A 20,385-nucleotide genomic window follows, 5' to 3' on the forward strand; every position below is an offset into this window, starting at 1 on the left:
TCCACTCGGAGTCCCCATCCGAAGTCACCAACTTCAAAGATCAAAGCTAGATAAACCCACAAAGATGTGAAGAAACCAGTGAAAAAAATGATAAAATTATCAAAGATCAGAACACCTCTCCTCCTCCAAGGGATCACAACTCTCACCAGCAAGGGAAACAAACAGGATGGACAATGAGTTTGACGAGTTAACAGAAGCAGGCTTCAGAAGGTGGGTAATAACAAACTTGTCTAAGCTAAAGGAACATGTTCTAACTCAATGCCAAGAAACTAAAAACCTTGATAAAAGGTTAGACGAAATGCTAACTTGAATAACCAGCTTAGAGAAGAACATAAACGACTTGATGGAGCTGAAAAACACAGGATGTGAGCTTCACAAAGCGTACAAGTTTCAATAACCAAATCAATCAAGTGGAAGAAAGGATATCAGAGATTGAAGATCAACTCAATGAAATAAAATAAGAAGGCAAGAATAGAGAAAAAAGAGTGAAAAGAAATGTACAAAGCCTCCAAGAAATATGGGATTATGTGAAAAAACCTAAGTACGTTTGATAGGTGTACCTGAATGTGACAGAAAGAATGAATCCAAGTTGGAAAACACTCTTCAGGATATTATCCAGGAAAATTTCCCCAACCTATCAAGGCAGGCCAATATTCAAGTCCAGGAAATAAAGAGAACACCTCAAGAAGAACAACCGCAAGGCACATAATCATCAGATTCACCAGGGTTGAAACGAAGTAAAAAAAAATGCTAAGGGCAGCCAGAGAGAATGGTTGGGTCACCCACAAAGGAAAAACCATCAGACTCACAGCAGATCTCTTGGCAGAAACCCTGCAAGCCAGAAGAGAGTGAGGGCCAATGTTCAACATCCTTAAAGAAAATAACTTTCAATCCAGAATTTCGTATCCAGCCAAACTAAGCTTCATAAGTTAAGGAGAAATAAAATCCTTTTTGGACAAGCAATTGCTGAGAGATTTCTTTGCCACCAGACCTGCCTTACATGACCTCCTGAAGGAAGCACTAAACATGGAAAGGAACAACCAGTAACAGCCACTGAAAAAATGTACCAAATGGTAAAAGACCAACAACACAATGCAGAAACTGTGTCAACTAATGGGCAGAACAACCAGCCAGTAACAAAATCGCAGGATCAAATTCACACATAACAGTATTAACATTAAATGTAAACGGCTTAAATGCCCCCAATCAAAAGACACAAACTAGCAAACTAGATAACAAGTCAAGACCCATCATTGTGCTGTATTCAGGAGACCCATCTCACATACAAAGACACCCATAGACTCAAAATAAAGGGATGGAAGAAGACTTACCAAGCAACTGGCAAGAAAAAAAAAGCAGGGGTTGCAATTCTAATCTGTGATAAAACAGACTTTAAACCAACAAAGATCAGAAGAGACAAAGAAAGGCATTACATAAAGGTAAAATGATCAATGTAACAAGAGGAACTAACTATCCTAAATATATATGCACCCAATACAGGAACACCCAGATACATAAAGCAAGTTCTTAATGACCTACAAAGAAACTTAGACTCCCACACAATAATACTGGGAGACTTTAACACTAGACTGTCAATATTACACAGATCAATGAGACAGAAAATCAACAAGGATATCCAGGACTTGAACACAGATCTGGACCAAGCAGACCTAATAGACACAGAACTCTCCACCCTAAATCCACATAATATACATTCTACTCAGCACCACTTCACACCTACTCTAAAACTGACCACATAATTGGAAGTAAATCACTCCTCAGCAAATGCAAAATAATGGAAATCATAAAAAACAGTCTCTCAAATCACAGTGCAATCAAATTAGAACTCACGATTAAGAAACTAACTCAAAACCGCCTAACTACATGGAAACTGAACAGACTATTCCTGAATGATGATTAGGTAAACAATAAAATGAAGGCAGAAATAAAGATGTTCTTCGAAACCAATGAGAGTAAAGACAAACATACCAGAATCTCTGAGACACATTTAAAGCACTGGAGAAAGGGAAATTTATAGCACTAAATGCCCAAATGAGAAGTGAGGAAAGATCTAAAATCAACAGCCTATCATCAAAATTGAAAGAGTTAGAGGAGGAAGATTAAAAAAACTCAAAAGCTAGCAGAAGACAAGAAATAACTAAGATTAGAGCAGAACTGAAGGAGATAGAGACACACACACACACACAAAAAAAAAACCTTCAAAAAATCAATAAATCCAGGAGCTGGTTTTTTGAAAATATCAACAAAATAGACAGACCGCTAGCCAGATTAATAAAAAAGAAAAGAGAGAAGAATCAAATAGATGCAATTAAAATGATAAAGGAGATATCACCACCGATTCACAGAAATACAAACTACCGTCAGATATTACTACAAACAACTCTGTGCACATAAACCAGTAAACCTGGAAGAAATGGATAAATTCCTGGACACTTGCACCCCCCCAAAACTAAACCAGGAAGTTGAAACCCTGAATAGACCAATAACAAGGTCTGAAGTTGAGGCAGCTATTAATAGCCTACCAACCAAATAAAGTCCAGGTCCAGACGAGTTCACAGCTGAATTCTGTCAACGTACAAAGAGGAGTTGGTACTATTCCTTCTGAAACTATTCCAAACAATACAAAAAGACAGAATCCTCCCTAACTCAATTTATGAGCCCTACATCATCCTGATACCAAAACCCGACAGAGACTCAACAAAAAAAAAAACTTCAAAAAAAAAAAAAGAAAAAAGAAAATTTCAGGCCAATATCCATGATGAACATAAATGCAACAATCTTCAATAAAATACTGGCAAAGCGATTTCAATAGCACATCAAAAAGCTTATTCATCACAAGCAAGTAGGCTTCATCTCGGGGATGCAAGACTGGTTCAACATACACAAGTCTATAAACATAATCCATCACATAAACAGAACCAAAGACAAAAACCACACGATTATCTCAGTAGATGCAGAAAAGGCCTTTGGCAAAATTCAACAGACTTTATGCTAAAAACCCTCAATTAACTAGGGATTGATGGAATGTGCCTCAAAATACTAAAAGCTATTTATGGGAAACCCACAGCCAAAATCATACTCAACAGGCAAAAACTGGAGGCATTACCTTTGAAATCTGGCACTAGACAAGGATGCCCTCTCTCATCACTCCTATTCAATATAGTATTGGAAGTTCTAGCAAGAGCAATCAGTCAAGAAAAAGAAATAAAGGTATTCAGTAAGGAAAAGAGGAAGTCAAATTGTCTCTATTTGTAGACGACATGATTGTATGTTTAGAAGACCTCATCATCTCAGCCCCAAATCTCCTTAAACTGATAAGCAACTTCAGCAAAGTTTCAGGATACCAAATCAATATGCAGAAATCACAAGTATTCCTATACACCAATAACAGACCAATCAGAGAACCGGATCATGAGTGAACTCCCATTCACAATTGCTACAAAGAGAATAAAATACCTAGGAATACAACTAACAAAGGATGTAAAGGACCTCTTCAAGGAGAACTACAAACCACTGATCAAGGAAATAAGAGAGGACACAAACAGATTTTTTAAAAATTCCATGCTCATGGTTAGGAAGAATCAATATTCTGAAAATGGCCATATTGCCCAAAGTAATTTATACATTCAACACTATACCCATCAAGCTACTATTGACCTTCACAGAACCGGAAAAAAACACTTTAAACTTCATATGGAACCAAAAGAGAGCCCGCATAGCCCAGACAATCCTAAGCAAAAAGAACAAAGCTGGAGGCATCACACTACTTGACTTCAAACTATACTACAAGGCTACAATAATCAAAACAGCATGGTACTGGTACCAAAACAGAGATGTAGACCAATGGAACAGAACAGAGGCCTCAGAGGCAATGCCACACCTCTACAACCATCTGATCTTTGACAAACTGGACAAAAACAAGCAATGGGGAAACGATTCCCTATTTAATAAATGGTATTGGAAAAACTGGCTAGCCATGTGGGGAAAGCTGAAACTGGACCCCTTCCTGACACCTTACACTAAAATTAACTCCAGATGGATTAAAGATTTAAACATAAGACCTAACACCATAAAAACCCTGGAAGAAAACCTAGGCAACACGATTCGGGACATAGGCGTAGGCAAGGACTTCATGACAAAAACACCAAAAGCATTAGCAACAAAAGCCAAAATGGACAGATGGGATCTAATTAAACTTAAGAGTTTCTGCACAGCAAAAGAAACAATCATTAGTCTGAATCTGCAATCAACAGAATGGGAAAAAATTTTTTTGCAATCTACCCATCTGACAAAGGGCTAGTATCCAGAACCTACAAAGAACTAAAACAGATTTACAAGAAAAAAACAAACCCATTCAAAAGCGGGTGATGGATATGAACAGACACTTTTCAAAAGAAGACATATATGAGGCCAAGAAACATATGAAAAAATGCTTATCATCACTGGTCATTAGAAAAATGCAAATCAAAACCACACTGAGATACCATTTCATGCCAGTTAGAATGGCAATCATTAAAAATCTGGAGACAACAGATGCTGGAGAGGATGTGGCAAAATAGGAACACTTTTACACGTTAGTAGGAGTGTTAATTAGTTCAACCATTGTGTAAGACAATGTGTTGATTCTTCAGGGGTCTAGAAATAGAAATTCCATTTGACCCAGCAATCCCATTACTGGGTCTATATCCAAAGGATTATAAATCATTCTGTTATAATGACACATGCACATGAATGTTCATTGCAGCACTGTTTACAATAGCAAAGACTTGGAACCAACCCAAATGCCCATTGATGATAGACTGGGCAGGGAAAATGTGGCACATATACACCATGGAATACTATGCAGCCATAAAAAAACAATGAATTCATGTCCTTTGTAGGGGCATGGATGAACCTGGAAATCATCATTCTCAGCAAACTGACACAAGAACAGAAAATCAAACATCTCATGTTCTCACTCATAGGCGGATGTTGAACAATGAGAACACATGGGCACAGGGAGGGGAACATCACACACTGGGGTATGTTGGGGGGTGGGGTTTAGGGGAGGGATAGTGGGGGACAGAGAGGTTGGGGATGGATGACAGTGGGAGAAATGCCTGATGTAGGTGACGGGGGGATGGAGACATCAAACCACCATGGCATGTGTGTACCTATGCAACAATCCTGCAAGATCTGCACATGTACCCCAGAGCTTAAAAAGAAATTCTAGTGTACAAAGTAGGAGATTCTGGCCACAGCTTTCTGCCTAGCTTCCTTTTACTTGTTACACAATTAGCATTATGTGTATAATGGGCACTCTCGCCTTAAACTTGAGATGCTCAGAAACAACTCTGAGGATACTCCAAGGAATGTCTCTAAGGGCAAAAAGGTAGACAGCGAAGCCTCCTGAAGCTTCATTCTGTTATCAGTGAGGTCCAGGTGTGTTCTGCCCATGCACAGTGAATCAATTGCTGTGACATGAGGTTTACAAAAGAGAAAAGATTTATTAGCAAAGCTGCTAAACGGGAAGGCAGGAGAACAGCTCTCACATTCTCTTCCTCTAAAATAAGACTTAGGGATATTTCTGGGTTAGGTATATGGGGTGGTCTAAGGTGTGGGGAAAGGTGATTGGCAATGGGGAAAATGAAGTAACAGGTTCATTCTGTACAAGCATAGTTAGGCTTCATAGCATTTTATAGAACATATGTATAGAAAATCATATTAGCACAACTGGAGGGTACAGTTTTTGGCCCTCCAAAGGCCACTTGTTGGACACTTGCACAGGCCCAGTTCAAGGGCTGGTGGTCTCAACCAGTTTGAATTGAACAGGAGTTGACTCAAGTTTCTGAAAAACAACAGAAGCATTGTTTTGGTGACCTATGAATGTTATCTATCAAGTAGCCAGTAAAGGTTAAGTTTCAGCATTTAGCAGCATGGCTTTCAGCCTTATGGAAAAAGGGGGTAAAACAAAAAGCAAGCAGGGCAAGGAGACCTGATCAAATTAACCTCTTGGTTTCAATTCTAGGACAATACTTTGTCAGAAAAGTACAAAATTTGCCCCTGGGCCATTCTTATCCTGAGTCTCTCACATACACTCAGTCTCTCAAAGGCAAGGCACTTCACTTCTAGAAGCTTCAAATTCTTCATTTCTAATATAAGTAAATTGGATCCTACAATTTGTAAGGCCCCTTGTTTCTCTAATAGTCTGTGATTTTAAAGGAAGATGAAAGACTCCAGAGTCTTGAGTTGAGGTCTTAGTTTGTTACAACCCCACCACTGTTGTTGTGAAGTCCCAGAAAAGGACTATTTTTTTTTGTCCCCCAACGAATCTTCTATTCAGTGGCTTACCATTTAGTAGTGCATGGAAATATGAAGTATGAGGCCAATTCAGATGGTGGAATTGAAAAATATGTTGCCACATTCATCCCCCAGAAGTAGAAAATAATGGTTGTTGATAATTTATAGGGTCTAAGTATTCTGTTTTTTCTAATTGGGAAAAATTTATGGTTTTAAGTGTCTAAAAAGAATAAAGGCCTATTCATTAACACACATCAACAGAAATATACTGAAAACCATCACCACTTAGTACAAGAAAATGCTAAGGTTTCAGTCAACACCAACATTATACAGCCCAGAACTTCATTATACAGCACAAATGTACAATCATGGCCAAATTTTACAATAAGAATGACTTTATAAGGAACATATGTCTACTCAGTTCATTTCAATAAAGTGAGGAGAACTACAAAACACTGTGGAAAGAAATCAGAGGTGACGCAAACAAATTGAAAAACATCCCATGCTCATGGGTTGGAAGAATCAGTACTGTTAAACTTGCCATACTACCCAAAGCAATTTACAGATTCAACGTTATTTCTATCCAATTACCAATGTAATTTTTCACAGAATTAGAAAAAAATATTCTAAAATTCACATAAAACAAAAAGCCCAAATAGCCAAAGAACTCCTAAGTAAAAAGAACAAAGCTAGAGGCATCATATTACCCAACTTCAAAATATACTAGAAGGCTGTGGTAACCAGAACAGCATGGTACTGGTACAATAACAGACACATAGACTGATGGAACAGAATAGGGAACTCAGAAATAAAGCCACACACAACTATGTGATCTCCAAAAAAGTCCGCAAAAATAAGCAATGGGGAAAGGACTCCCTACTCAAGAAATGGTACTGGAATAGCTGGCCAGCCATATGCAGAAGATTGGAACTGGGCCCTTTCCTTTCACCATATACAAAAATCAACTCAAAATGGATTAAATATGTAAATGTAAGACTTCACACTATAAGAATCCTAGAAGAAAACCTAGAAAACGCCATTCTGTACATCAGCACTGGGAAATAATTTGTGACTAAGTCCTCAAAAACAAATGCAAAAAAATTGACAAGTGGGACCTAATTAAACTAAAGAGCTTCTGCACAGCAAGAGAAAACATCAACGTAGTCAATAAACCATCTACAGAATGTGAGGAAATATTCACAAACTGTGCATCCAATAAAAGTCTTATATCCAGAATCTATAGGAGACTTAAAGAGCTGAACAATCAAATAACAAATAGCTCCATTAAACAGTGGGCAAATGACATGAACAGACACTTCTCAAAAGAAGGCATGCAAGTGGCAAACATACATATGCAAAAATGTTTAGCATCACTAGTCATCAGAGACATGCAAATCAAAAACCACCACAATGAGATACCATCTCACTCCAGTCAGGATGACTCTTATTAAAAAGTCAAAAAACAACAGATGCTGGTGAGGTTGCAGAGAAAAGGAATGTTTATATATTGTTGGTGGGAATGTAAATTAGTTCAGCCACTGTCAAAAGTAGTTGGAGATTTCTCAAAGAACTTAAAACAGAACTACCATTCAACCCAGCAATGCCATTACTGGGTATATACCCAAAGTAAAATAAATTATTCTACCAAAAAGACACATGTACTCAAATATTCATTGCAGCAGCTATTCACAATAGCGAAGACATGGAATCAACCTAGAACCCCATCAACAGCAGACTGGATAAAGAAAATGTGGTTCATATACACCATGGAATTCTACATAGCCATAAAAAAGAACAAACTCATGTTCTTTGCAGCAACATGAATGCAGATGGAGGCCATTATCCTAAGTAAGTAACACAGGAGCAGAAAACCAAATACCACATGTTCTCACTGTAAGTGGGAGCTAAATATTGGGTACTCATGGACATAAATCTGTCAACAATAGACACTGAAGACTGAAAGAGAAGGGAAGGAAGGGAAGCAAGTGTTGAAAAACTATCACACGCTATGCTCACTATCTAGGTGGCAGGATCATTCATACCCAAAACCTCAACATCATGAAATATACCTGTGTCCCAAATCTGCATATGTACCCCCTGAATCTAAAATAAAAGTTCAAATTATTTTTTTAAAGTGCTTACCAAGCAAAAAATAAATGAATAAAATACTTAGTGGAAAATAAATAAAATGAACATCAGGAGCAGGCCTGTAATAGAAAAAAAGATTTTTTAAAAATGGGCAAACTATATTCAGAGAAAGCAGTAATACTGAAATTTGTTTCACAATGAGATTGGGGCTGTAAGAGAGGACAGTTCATCCCCTATATCTTATTGATGGCAGATGTTTAAGAGCTCCTAGTGTAATACCAAGGCTAAGGTCTTCTTTTAACACAAGTTGAGGAGCTGTCTTCTTGTTAATATTGACCAATATTGGCCAATTCCCACTTCAAAAGGGAAGCGCCTACTTTGCCAGATCAGGCATGGGTTAAGGCCAAGGTTAAGACATATCCTCAGGCTGTGCCCAAAACAAACAAGAACCCACTTTCATTAACAGCATACTTGGACATTCTGATTACCATCTTTCTTCTGGGAAGATAGCAGAAGCCAGGCTAACTGCGGCAGCCCACATGCTGCCAGCTACCTCCAAAGCCTCTTAGAAGAGTCTTTAAGGTTCTCAATATATGTAAAAATGAAAGCTGGGTGTGGCAGCTGACACCTGTAATCCCCATACTTTGGGAGGCCAAGGCAGGAGGATTGCTTGAGCCCAGGAGTTTGAAGTTCAAGACCAGTCTGGGCAAGGTAGCAAGATCCTGTCTACTACTCAGGAAGCTGAGGCAGGAGGATTCTTTGGGCCCAGGAGTTTGAGGCCACAGTGAACTATGACCATGCTGCCATACTCCAGCCTGGGTGACAAAGTAAGACCCTATCTCAGAAAAGTAAATATATAATTAAACGAATTTTGGTAATTTTTAATATTTACATTTAACAAGTTGCTGCTTTTAAAACAAACACACACATAAAAGATAATTACAGGATTTATCATACTATTAAATGCCCTGTGGTTGTTGTGGTTGAGATAATGGGACACACTTTTAAAGTGGTGTTTTCTTTCAGTCCTCTGAGTGTGACTTCAGACATAATATTCATGTTTATACTTGAGATTCTTTATGATTGGGAAGCCAAGGTCACACGGTCCCATTGGTTCCTCTGTGAAGGGTACTATTTACTTCCCAAATGTTCCTAATTGAAAATCGTTCCTTAATAATAAGCCTAGCACACTACCTGCTCCAACATATCGTGATATTATAAAGGAGGCCAAAAGACAATTTGCAAGGAACCGAAAGGATTTTAGGATGTAAGTTGATGCCATACTATTCTTAAATATAAAATGATACTTTTTATTGCTGGAAACAATCAGAGAAGTCATCTAAACTAAGTTCCTTATTTTAATGATGAGGAGTCATGTCTGAGCATCCTATAGACTGAGATTCTTTTCAGGTAAGTGTCAAAGGTATATGTTGTAATCATGGAACCATGGCAAGTGAGAGAAACAGAAAAAAGGAAGGAAGCTTTTCTTGGTGTGACTAGAGGGGTGCACCCCAACATGAAAAGGCAAGAGCTTCAGGGAATGGAGATTTGAGTATTGTCCATTTACAAAGATAAGCCCTGGAAGACTAGCAGAAAGGTTGCCTGCAGTGGAAGGAGTTCCCTGGAGCTGGGGTGGCCGCTGGGGTGGAGTCAAGCAGGAAACCACGACAGGAAAGTCCTTCCTGAAATGTTTTCTTGGGGGAACATTTTCAGTTATTTGTGCTTAATTTAAATGATTGCTTGTGGTCATTTATGGTAATCTTCTGTCCTAGGAAGCCAGGAATGGGTTAATGAGAGAATATCCATCAATTTTTACAAGAACAAATTGGGAGGGTCCAGTGCTTCTATCCATGCTATCAAGATTACTGCCTTGAGATTGTATTGCCTTTGAGGGGAGGATGATCCTCCCTTTTAGGTGCCTCCCGCTGTTTAAGGAGGACATCCAAGAGAGGTAATGGAGGACCACCAGTTACGTCCTGTACAGCAGGCAGATCTAAAAGCCTGCACCCCTGCTTTCCAAGGGTCCCCATTCCCTTCTCTCTTGCCCACCCACCAACACACGTATGTGCACATACACACACACATACCCCTTAGACTTCCTGTGCTTAGTGGAAATAACACGGATGGACACTTTTCTAGAGGGCCCCTGTGGTAGCAGAAGGTGGAGTCCAGCTGTGCTCAAGTGTGGTGGGTGATACCTTCACCACTGTTTGTAAGAGGGAATGTGCTGGGGGATTCTTGACACTAAATAGTGCATAGGAAGGGAATGAATTGGCTTGTAGAGGGCTTTTACTAACACGTGTATGTCAGTAAATTGTTGATTTCTTCTTTCCCAATTAGTAACGCCTGCATTATTTTAAAATTTAACTTCCAACTTTGACTTTATAGGGAAAAGCATAGAATTAATGAAGAAATAAAATATCTAAAACGGCAGCAGGAAAGAATTGACAAGGAGCTTGATAGGTAATGCTTAAGATCATCTTTAGTTGAAGAGATGTGTTACATAAAACCACAAAGCTGCAAAAAGGTTTTCTAGTTAACAGTTAATCTGGAGTAATTTTAACTTCCTTTAATCACAAAATCATTTACTCTGCTAATTTACTTAATTGCTAAACATTATCATCATCTGTTTTTACTCCTCCAGCCATAGGACTCAAGTTCAAGCCCTTTTGAAAATAAACCTATAAGCCTGCCCCATCCTATGGAAGTTGTAAACTAGAAAAACAACCAATTTAGCTGGTCTCTCTTGGGCTAGTTTTTTATTTCTCTTCTTCCTCTGCTGTTTCCCCTTTGCATATAGACATTTTTCCTCAATGAAGCAAGAAAAATTGGGCTCATTTATTTAAGAAATTATAAGAAAACCTATATTGAGATTACTTTATAGTAATACTACTTCCAACACACCCACAAGCACATGCAGAATAAGTATCAGACTTACCTATGTAACAAACCTGCATGTTCTGCACATGTACCCCAGATCTTAAAGTATAATAAAAAAAAAGAATTATCAGACAAGTCCAGCCCTTCAAAGAAGCCCCCCTAGGGAGACTATAGCTTTGTGCAGTCACAGTTCATACTTCTCAATACTATTTTAGAACTTACAAAGCTAGTTTTCCAGGCACATGAGAAAAATCAACCCACTGCTTTAGGATCTTATCTCACTTTTCACCAAAAACTTCACCACCCAGTTTTCTGCTTCACAACACCTGTTATAAGGTTCCATTCTGGGTGAGTGTTACAAGTTTCCAAAAATCAAATGTGGACCAGAGTTTTCACCACTGAGAATACACAGAAGAATGTAGGGCAATTCTCAGAGTAACTCAAAAGGAGTGTTCAAATATGTTTAATGCAATGACACATTGTTGAAAAAATACATATTTGGATATATAAATCCCATGTGCTTGTTAAAGTTATAGGCACAGTGTATGAGCTTCCATTTGTAATCTTCAGAAGAGATATTCTTGAGAGGAAAGGCAATCAGAAAGAGGAAGGATTTGTGATGATATAAAACTTCATGAATATACTAAAACCACTGAACTGTACATTTTAAAGGATGAATTTTATGATATGTAACATATATCTCAATAAAACTGTTATTTTTTAAGAGGGTAGATTGTAAATTAAAAGAGTGACTTGGAAGAGGGAGTGATTTTAACTAAGTGAGATGAGACAGATTCTGAGAATAATGTGCAGCTCAAGGAGATTCTAAGAAGGTGTTACTGAGAAATGGCTCTATAAGAGCCAGATTTTAGATAAGCATGGAAGGAAAAATGTGAGACCTGAAGAGCAGTAAGTGAGAAGGAAATCCAGCTTGAAAGACAAAATAAGCAGAGAGAGAATGAGTGAGGGGACATGTGTCAGTCACAGAGCACGAATGTAAGAGAACCTCGACTGAGTAATCCCACTCTGCCTTCAGGGGTAGCCGAGTCTAAATGCTGAAGAATCCTCAAATAGGCCTTGCAAGGGGTTAGTGCATCTAAACTTTCTGCCTCAACAAAGTGTATTTGGGATTTTCAGAAAATTTTACTTCCTGCCAATTTCATGGAAAAAATAGTCTTTAAATACTTGAAAATTACCAGTGAAATTAATAGCCTTATATATCTTTTATTCTGCTTCTTTTTCTCTCATCTGTGTTACTTTTACTAATATTTCTTCTAGTTTCAAGTTTCTATCCTTCCTTGCCTAGCCTACCATTGCTTCTCCCCTTATTCTTAGATCTCTGGAAAGGTTCCTGCTGCTTCCTGAATTCAATCATTAAAGTCCTTCATAAATATTTCTTGAATGAATACTTGGTGACAGAAACCATGAGATTCCTGGATCCCTGCTTGCAATGAGCTTACAGTCTAGCAAGTACTCTCACCCAGTGGCCTTTTCCATCTCCCTCTCTTTCTTTCCTGTATCTCTCCCTTGTCAGTCTCTTTTACTCTTCTCTCCCGACTGTCACTCCTTAAAGTCTGAGCTAGAGCCTCATGAGTGGAATCAGTTAAAGCGATACTGTGTGAACAATCTAACTGAAGAGGATGTACCGTTGCTGGGACGAGAACCACACACAGTGGGTGGAATTGAGGGCTTGAGTCACAGTGCTTGGGTTCAAACTCTCTCCTTGCTAGGTGTATGACTGGTGTGTCTGTGTGTGTGTGTGCGCGCACACGCACACGCACGCACGGGCAGCAGGAGCAGGTGTCTGAACCTATCTGAGCCTGTTTCCTCATTTATAAAATAGGATAATAGTAGTATGTGCTTCAGAAGTTTTAAGAGTAATTGAATTTATATATGTAAAGTGCTTGGCAAATGCCTCACATATTAAATTCTTAATAAATGTTGGCCATTAGGTGGTGTCAGTATAAGGACAATTAGTTTGGTTATTGATTTTCTTTATTCCATGATTAGACTCCAAGCAAAGTCTACCAAGAAACCTGATGAAGTTAAACATGACTTTGAGAAGTTCCTACATAAACTGGTATGTTTTCTTTCTGAAAATAATTGAGAATTCTCTCTCTAGCTTCTCTTATATAGACTAGACAATATTTCATAAGCAATATATTGTGGCACACCCTAATTACAGTGGCAGAAGAGACTACATTCTTGTCATTTAATCATCTACATGCACATGTAAGATAATCTCTGTTTTACATATTTAGTGACAATTCATGTTTATTTTCCCCGTTTCGAGCTTCTGACCAGGAACAGTTTATGCAACTGAAAAGCTCAAATGCAGTTAGAATTACAAACTAATCGCTGATGTTTGAAGTTGTATTTTGTTTTTCATTAATAATTCAACAAAATCATATTGCATACCATCAGCTGTGTTAGATGAATAGTCCCTGCCCTCAACTAACGGAAACACAGGCAGAATATGATAAGGTTCTAAACAGGACTCAAGTATGAGAAAGAAAAGAAGGAGCCTGTTTTATCTTTCTGATTTTCCTTGTCAACTTCTCTTTTGCATCTCTTTACCTGTGGGCAGTATTGTTAAGTCTGAAGGGCCTCTTCCCTCCCAACAGATAAGAACATGTGTACATGTGTACAGATAAGAACTAGTGTACAATAAGTCTGAAGGTTGGACAATTGGAGGTCAGGAATAGAGGAGAGCCTTTTAGTTTCAGCATGTCAAGGCTTCCACTCAAAAATCTAGAGCAATCCCATTGAGGATTGCTGGTATAATGTCAAAAATGGGTCAAATCAAATTTCTACATGGGCCAGAAAAGTGATAGAAAGTAGTGAAACACCTGGGTGTTATATAATATACCAACAGGACAATATAAGAAGCAAACAGGACTATTTTTCTTGTTGAAACAGGGTCTTACTCTGTCACCTGTCACCTGTCACCCAGGCTAGAGTGCTGCAGTCAGGGCTCACGGCAGCCTTGAACTCCTCAGCTTAAGTGATCCTCCTGCCTCAGCCTCCCAAGTAGCTGGGACTGCAGGCACATGCCACCACTCCCAGCTAAGGATGATTTTTTTACATCCACTCACAAAAAAAATGTTCATTTTCCCTTTTTTTTGGGGGGGGTCTATCTTCTTTCTTCCCTACTATTGATAGGAACGTGGACACAGAGAAATACCTAATTAGAATACAAAAACAAGAGTGCAAGTGTGCTGATAAAGTACAAATGACCTCAACTGGTAAGTGGTAAATGATTTGAATACCAGGGGAACTATTATACAAACAGCTGTGGAAACTGTAGTGCACTGGAAAGCCGTGCCTCATCTAACAAGGTAGCTACTATCTCAGCCCTAGTTCATTGATGCCCTGCAGAAATGTAGGACAGGTAGTCTCAGATATTCCACCATTCAGTAATCCAGATTCTTCTGTATAATCTTCTCGTTTGAAGCCCAAGTTTTTAGTCATTCTGCGGGCCAAACTCTGTACACCTGCAAACCAGATGTGGCCCATGGGCTGCTGGGCTATAACCCCTGATCTAAATGCTGCCTCGATTTGAGTCTTCAAAATCTAGCTCCAGCCACTGTAGCCAATCTTATTCTTCACCACATAGCAAAGCAAACCCTTCACTCTCACTGAACCTCCTACATGCACCATGTTTGCCTATACCCATAGGCTTTGCTCATCTGCAGCATGCACTCCACAGCTTTTAAACTCTATTCATTCTTTAGGGCCATGCTCAAAGTCCATTTACGGCATGATCTTTTTTCTAATACCCCTGGCCCTATCCCTTCCAGGTGAGTTTAGCATCTCTCATAATGTCTAGAATACCACATGGTGATGGTAGGACTGAAACATAGTTCTTTTTTTCAAGAGAGAAATCAAAACAAATATAGGATAGATCCCTTACTTAGAATGATCATGTGTTTCCACCAAAAAAGAGTGCACATTGGAAATTTTTACTCACCTTGTGCAAAGAAGAAATCCCATGGTAAAAATTTTAAATGGAACAGCAAAGCAATGACAAGTGCCTTTTTTTTAAACACCTATCCAGGTATCTTTAAAGAATTATATCCCAACCACAAATCCTTTGTAGAAAATGGCACGGTGTTAAAAAAAAAAAAAATAGAAGTTATACATTTAAATAAATACAGGTTTTGGATTTTAGGGTTTATAGAACTCAAAATTCTTTTAACAAGTTTGACTCGAGCTTTCTCAGGCATTTACCTTTCTGCTAAGAATGAAAATGCACCAGAAGTTTATTTTAAAATAGAATATTGGCTTTTCTATTATTCTATATATGACTATTACCTTTCAAGAAATACAACCAGCTTTGTGCAGGCCTCCCTTAAACTGAGATCCTAGATAGTGATACCCAATCTGTGAGTTAAACATTAATGAGCTAATAAAATCACAGAATAATAAGTAATTGTGATAATTTTCTGGGTAATTCATTCCATAAAACCATTGCTATCTCACTTATCTGAGTATTTCAGCAAAATATTTTGGTCCAAATCATTGTGTAATTCAGAAAGTGCTTCCTGTATTCTGTACACAAGAGGAAGTGAGTAATTTGCCATCACTGGCCAAACATTTCTGCCTACTCTTGATATACATACAGAGGCACCCATCAATACCATTACAAATCCCAGGATTCATTAAGTCTTTTCATAGTCACTCTCACCCACACACCTGCATACCTGCCTTACACTGAGGTACATATATACAAACAAGCTTTGGTAAACACACAGAAAAGGAATATAAAGAATGTGTGGGAATTCTCAGAAGCCTCTCTTGGATTAGAGAGGTATTTGAGAAAAAGTAGTCGAAAAAGAATGAGAATAAAGTAAGTTCTATGAACAAACTGAATTATCATTCAGATAATTCTTTATTTATTTATTTTTATTTGTATTCGGGCTCTGGGGTACATGTGCATGACCTGCATCCTGCAGGATTGTTCCGTGGTACATACATGCTATAGTGGTTTGCTGTCTCCATCCCACCACCCACCACCCCCGCCACCCCCTGGTCACCTACATCAGGCATTTCTCCCAGTGTTATCCCTCCCCATCCTCCCTGTCCCCCTCCCCCCATTGTCCCCACCCTCCCCTCCCCTCTATCCCCCGACCTAGCCCTGTGAATGTTGTTCCCTTCCCTGTGCCCAGGTGTTCTCATTGTTCATCACCCACCTATGAATGAAAACATTCGGTGTTTGGTTTTCCGTTCTATGTCAGTTTGCTGAGAATGATGGTTTCTACGTTCATCCATGTCTCTACAAAGGCCAGGAACTCATCATTTTTTATGGCTGCATAGTATTCCATGGTGTATATATGCCACCATTTTTTTGTCCAGTCTATCATCGATGGGCATTTGGGTTGCTTCCAGGTCTTTGCTTTCATAAACAGTGCCGCAGCGAACATCCGTGTGCATGTGTCTTTATGATAGAATGATTTCTAATCCTTTGGGTATATACCCATTAATGGGATTGCTGGGTCAAATGCAATTTCTATTTCTAGGTCCTTGAGGAATTGCCACACTGTCTTCCACAATGGTTGAACTAATTTGCACTTGCACCAACAGTGTAAAAGTGTTCCTCTTTCTCCATATCCTCTCCAGCATCTCTTGTCTCCAGATTTTTCAATCATGGCCATTCTAACTGGTGTGAGATGGCATCTCAATGTGGTTTTGATTTGCATTTCTCTAATGACCAATGAAGATGAGCATTTTTTCATGTTTGTTGGCCGCATATTTGTCTTCTTTTAAAAAGTGTTCTTTAAAAAGTGTTCATATCCTTAGCCACTTTTGAATGGCTTTGTTTGCTTTTTTCTTGTAAATCTACTTTAGTTCTTTGTAGATTCTGGCTATTAACCCTTTGTCTGATGGGTGGATTTCGAAAATTTTTCGGTTGCCAGTTAACTCTAATGATTGCTTCTTTTGCTGTGCAGAAGCTCTTAAGTTTAATTAGGTCCCATTTGTCTATTTCGGCTTTTGTTGCCGGTGCTTTTGGTGTTTTAGTCATGAAGTCCTTGCCTATGCCTATGTCCTGAATGGTTTTGCCTAGGTTTTCTTCTAGGGTTTTTATGGTGTTACTTCTTATGTTTAAATCTTTAATCCATATGGAATTAATTTTTGTATAAGGTGTAAGGAAGGGGTCCAGTTTCAGCTTCCTGCATATGGCTAGCCAGTTTTCCCAAAGCCATTTATTAAACAGGGAATCCTTTCCCCATTGCTTGTTTTTGTCTGGTTTCTCAAAGATCAGATGGTTGTAGATTTGTGGCATTGCTTCTTAGGCCTCTGTTCTGTTCCACTGGTCTATATCTCTGTTTTGGTACCAGTACCATGCTGTTTTGATTACTGTAGCCTTGTAGTATAGTTTGAAGTCAGGTAGCATGATGCCTCCAGCTTTGTTCTTTTTGCTTAGGATTGTCTGGGCTATGTGGGCTCTCTTTTGGTTCCATATGAAGTTTAAAGTGGTTTTTCCAGTTCTGTGAAGAAGGTCAATGGTAGCTTGATGGGGATAGCATTGAATATATAAATTACTTTGGGCAGTATGGCCATTTTCACAATATTGATTCTTCCTAACCATGAGCATGGAATGTTTTTCCATATGTTTGCATCCTCTCTTATTTCTTTGAGCAGTGGTTTGTAGTTCTCCTTGAAGAGATCTTTTACCTCCTTTGTCAGTTGTATTCCTAGGTATTTTGTTATCTTTGTAGCACTTGTGAATTGGAGTTCACTCATGATTTGGCTGTCTGTTTGTCTGTTACTGGTGTATAGGCATGCTTGTGATTTCTGCACATTGATTTTGTGTCCTGAGACTTTGCTGAAGTTGCTTATCAGCTTAAGGAGGTTTTGGGCTGAGACGATGGGGTCTTCTAAATATACAATCATGTCATCTGCAAATAGGGACAATTTGACTTCTTCTTTTCCTAATTGAATGCCCTTTATTTCTTTTTCTTGCCTAATTGCTCTGGCTAGAACTTCCAATACTGTATTGAATAGGAGTGATGAGAGAGGGCTTCCTTGTCTAGTGCCAGTTTTTAAAGGGAATGCTTCCAGTTTTTGCCCATTCAGTGTGATATTGGCTGTGGGTTTGTCATAAATAGCTTTTATTATTTTGAGGTACGTCCCATCAATACCTAGTTTATTGAGAGTTTTTAGCATAAAGAGTTGTTGATTTTGTCAAAGGCAGTCTCTGCATCTCTTGAGATAATCATGTGGTTTTTGTGTTTGGTTCTGTTTATGTGGTGAATTACGTTTATAGATTTGCATATGTTGAACCAGCCTTGCATCCCCAGTATGAAGCCTACTTGATCATGGTGGATAAGGTTTTTGATGTGCTGTTGGATTTGGTTTGCCAGTATTTTATTGAAGATTTTTGACCAATGTTCATCATGGATATTGGTCTGTAGTTTTCTTTTTTAGTTGTGTCTCTGCCAGATTTTGGTATCAGGATGATGTTGGTCTTATAGAAAGAGTTAGGGAGGATTCCCTCTTTTTGTATTGTTTGGAATAGTTTCAGCAGGAATGGTACCAGCTCCTCTTATGTCTGGTAGAATTCAGTTGTTAACCCACCTGGACCTGGACTTTTTTTGGTCAGTAGGCTATTAATTGCTGCCTCAACTTCAGACCTTGTTATTAGTCTATTCAGGGTTTCAACTTCTTCTTGGCTTAGTCTTGGGAGTGTGCAAGTGTCCCGGCATTTATCCATTTCTCCCAGATTTACTAGTTTATGTGCATAGAGTTGTTTGTAGTAATCTCTGATGGTAGTTTGTATTTTCGAGGAATCGGTGGTGATCTCCCCTTATCATTTTTTATTGCATCTATTCAATTCTTCTCTCTTTTCTTTTTTATTAGTCTAGCTATCGGTCTGTTTTGTTGATCTTTTCAAAAAACCAGCTCCTGGATTTATTGATTTTTTTGAAGGTTTTTTTGTGTGTCTCTCTCTCCTTCAGTTATCTGATCTTAGTTATTTCTTGTCTTCTGCTTACTTTTGAGTTTTGTTGATCTTGCTCCTCTAGCTCTTTCAATATTGATGATAGGGTGTCGATTTTAGATCTTTCCTTGTCCGTTTTATCAGAGACTAGGATTGCTACCCCTGCTTTTTTTGCTCTCCATTTGCTTGGTAAATCTTCTTGCATCCCTTTATTTTGAGTCTTTGTGAGTCTTTGCATGTGAGATGGGTCTCCTGAATATAGCACATCGATGGGTCTTGACTTTTTATCCAGTTTGCCAGACTGTGTCTTTTGATTGGGCCATTTAGGCCATTTACACTCAACATTAATATTGTTATGTTTTCATTTGATCCTGCCATTTTGTTACTGGCTAGTTGTTTTGCCCATTAATTGTTGTGGCTCCTTCATTGTGTCATTATTCTTTACCATTTGGTACATTTTTGCAGTGGCTGGTACTGGTTGTTCCTTTCCATGTTTACTACTTCGTTCAGTAGCTCCTGTAAGGCAGGTCTTATAAGTGACGAAATCTCTCAGCAATTGCTTGTCCCTAAAGGATTTTATTTCTCCTTCACTTATGAAGCTTAATTTGGCTGGATATGAAATTCTGGGTTGAAAGTTCTTTTCTTTAAGGATGTTGAACATTGGCCCTGACTCCCTTCTTGCTTATAGGGTTTCTGCCAAGAGATCTGCTGTGTCTCTGATGGTCTTTCCTTTGTGGATGACTCGACCTTTCTCTCTGGCTGCCCTTAGGATTTTTTCCTTCATTTCAACCCTGGTGAATCTGACAACTGTGTGCCTTGGGGTTGCTCTTCTTGAGGAATGTCTTTGTGGTGTCCTCTGTATTTCCTGGATTTGAATGTTGGCCTGCCTTGTTAGGTTGGGAAAGTTCTCTTGGATAATATCTTGAAGAGTGTTTTCCAACTTGGATTCATTCTCCCTGTCACATTCAGGTACACTGATCAAGCACAGATTAGGTTTTTTAACATAATCCCATAGTTCTTGGAAGCTTTGTTCATCTTTTTTTTCACTCTTCTTTATCTAATCTTGCCTTCTTGTTTTATTTCATTGATTTGATCTTCTATCTTTGATATCCTTTCTTCTGCTTGATCGATTCAGCTGTTGAGACTTGTGTATGCCTCGTGAAGTTCTTGTGCTGTGT

General features: G+C 38.6%; 1 protein-coding gene across 1 annotated transcript in view; it reads left to right on the plus strand.

The window, feature by feature from the left end:
* The window catches only part of FAM227B (family with sequence similarity 227 member B), a 273,911-nt gene that overhangs the window by 251,994 nt on the left and 1,532 nt on the right, over positions 1-20,385 (plus strand). The window contains exons 14-15 of the mRNA XM_017543814.2: positions 9,578-9,655; positions 13,279-13,348. Coding sequence (XP_017399303.2) covers positions 9,578-9,655; positions 13,279-13,348 — 148 coding nt within the window. The remainder of the gene's footprint in view (positions 1-9,577; positions 9,656-13,278; positions 13,349-20,385) is intronic.

The sequence above is a fragment of the Cebus imitator genome, unplaced genomic scaffold, assembly GCF_001604975.1.
Source record: "Cebus imitator isolate Cc_AM_T3 unplaced genomic scaffold, Cebus_imitator-1.0 Scaffold9, whole genome shotgun sequence".
NCBI classification, from domain to species: Eukaryota; Metazoa; Chordata; class Mammalia; order Primates; family Cebidae; genus Cebus; species Cebus imitator.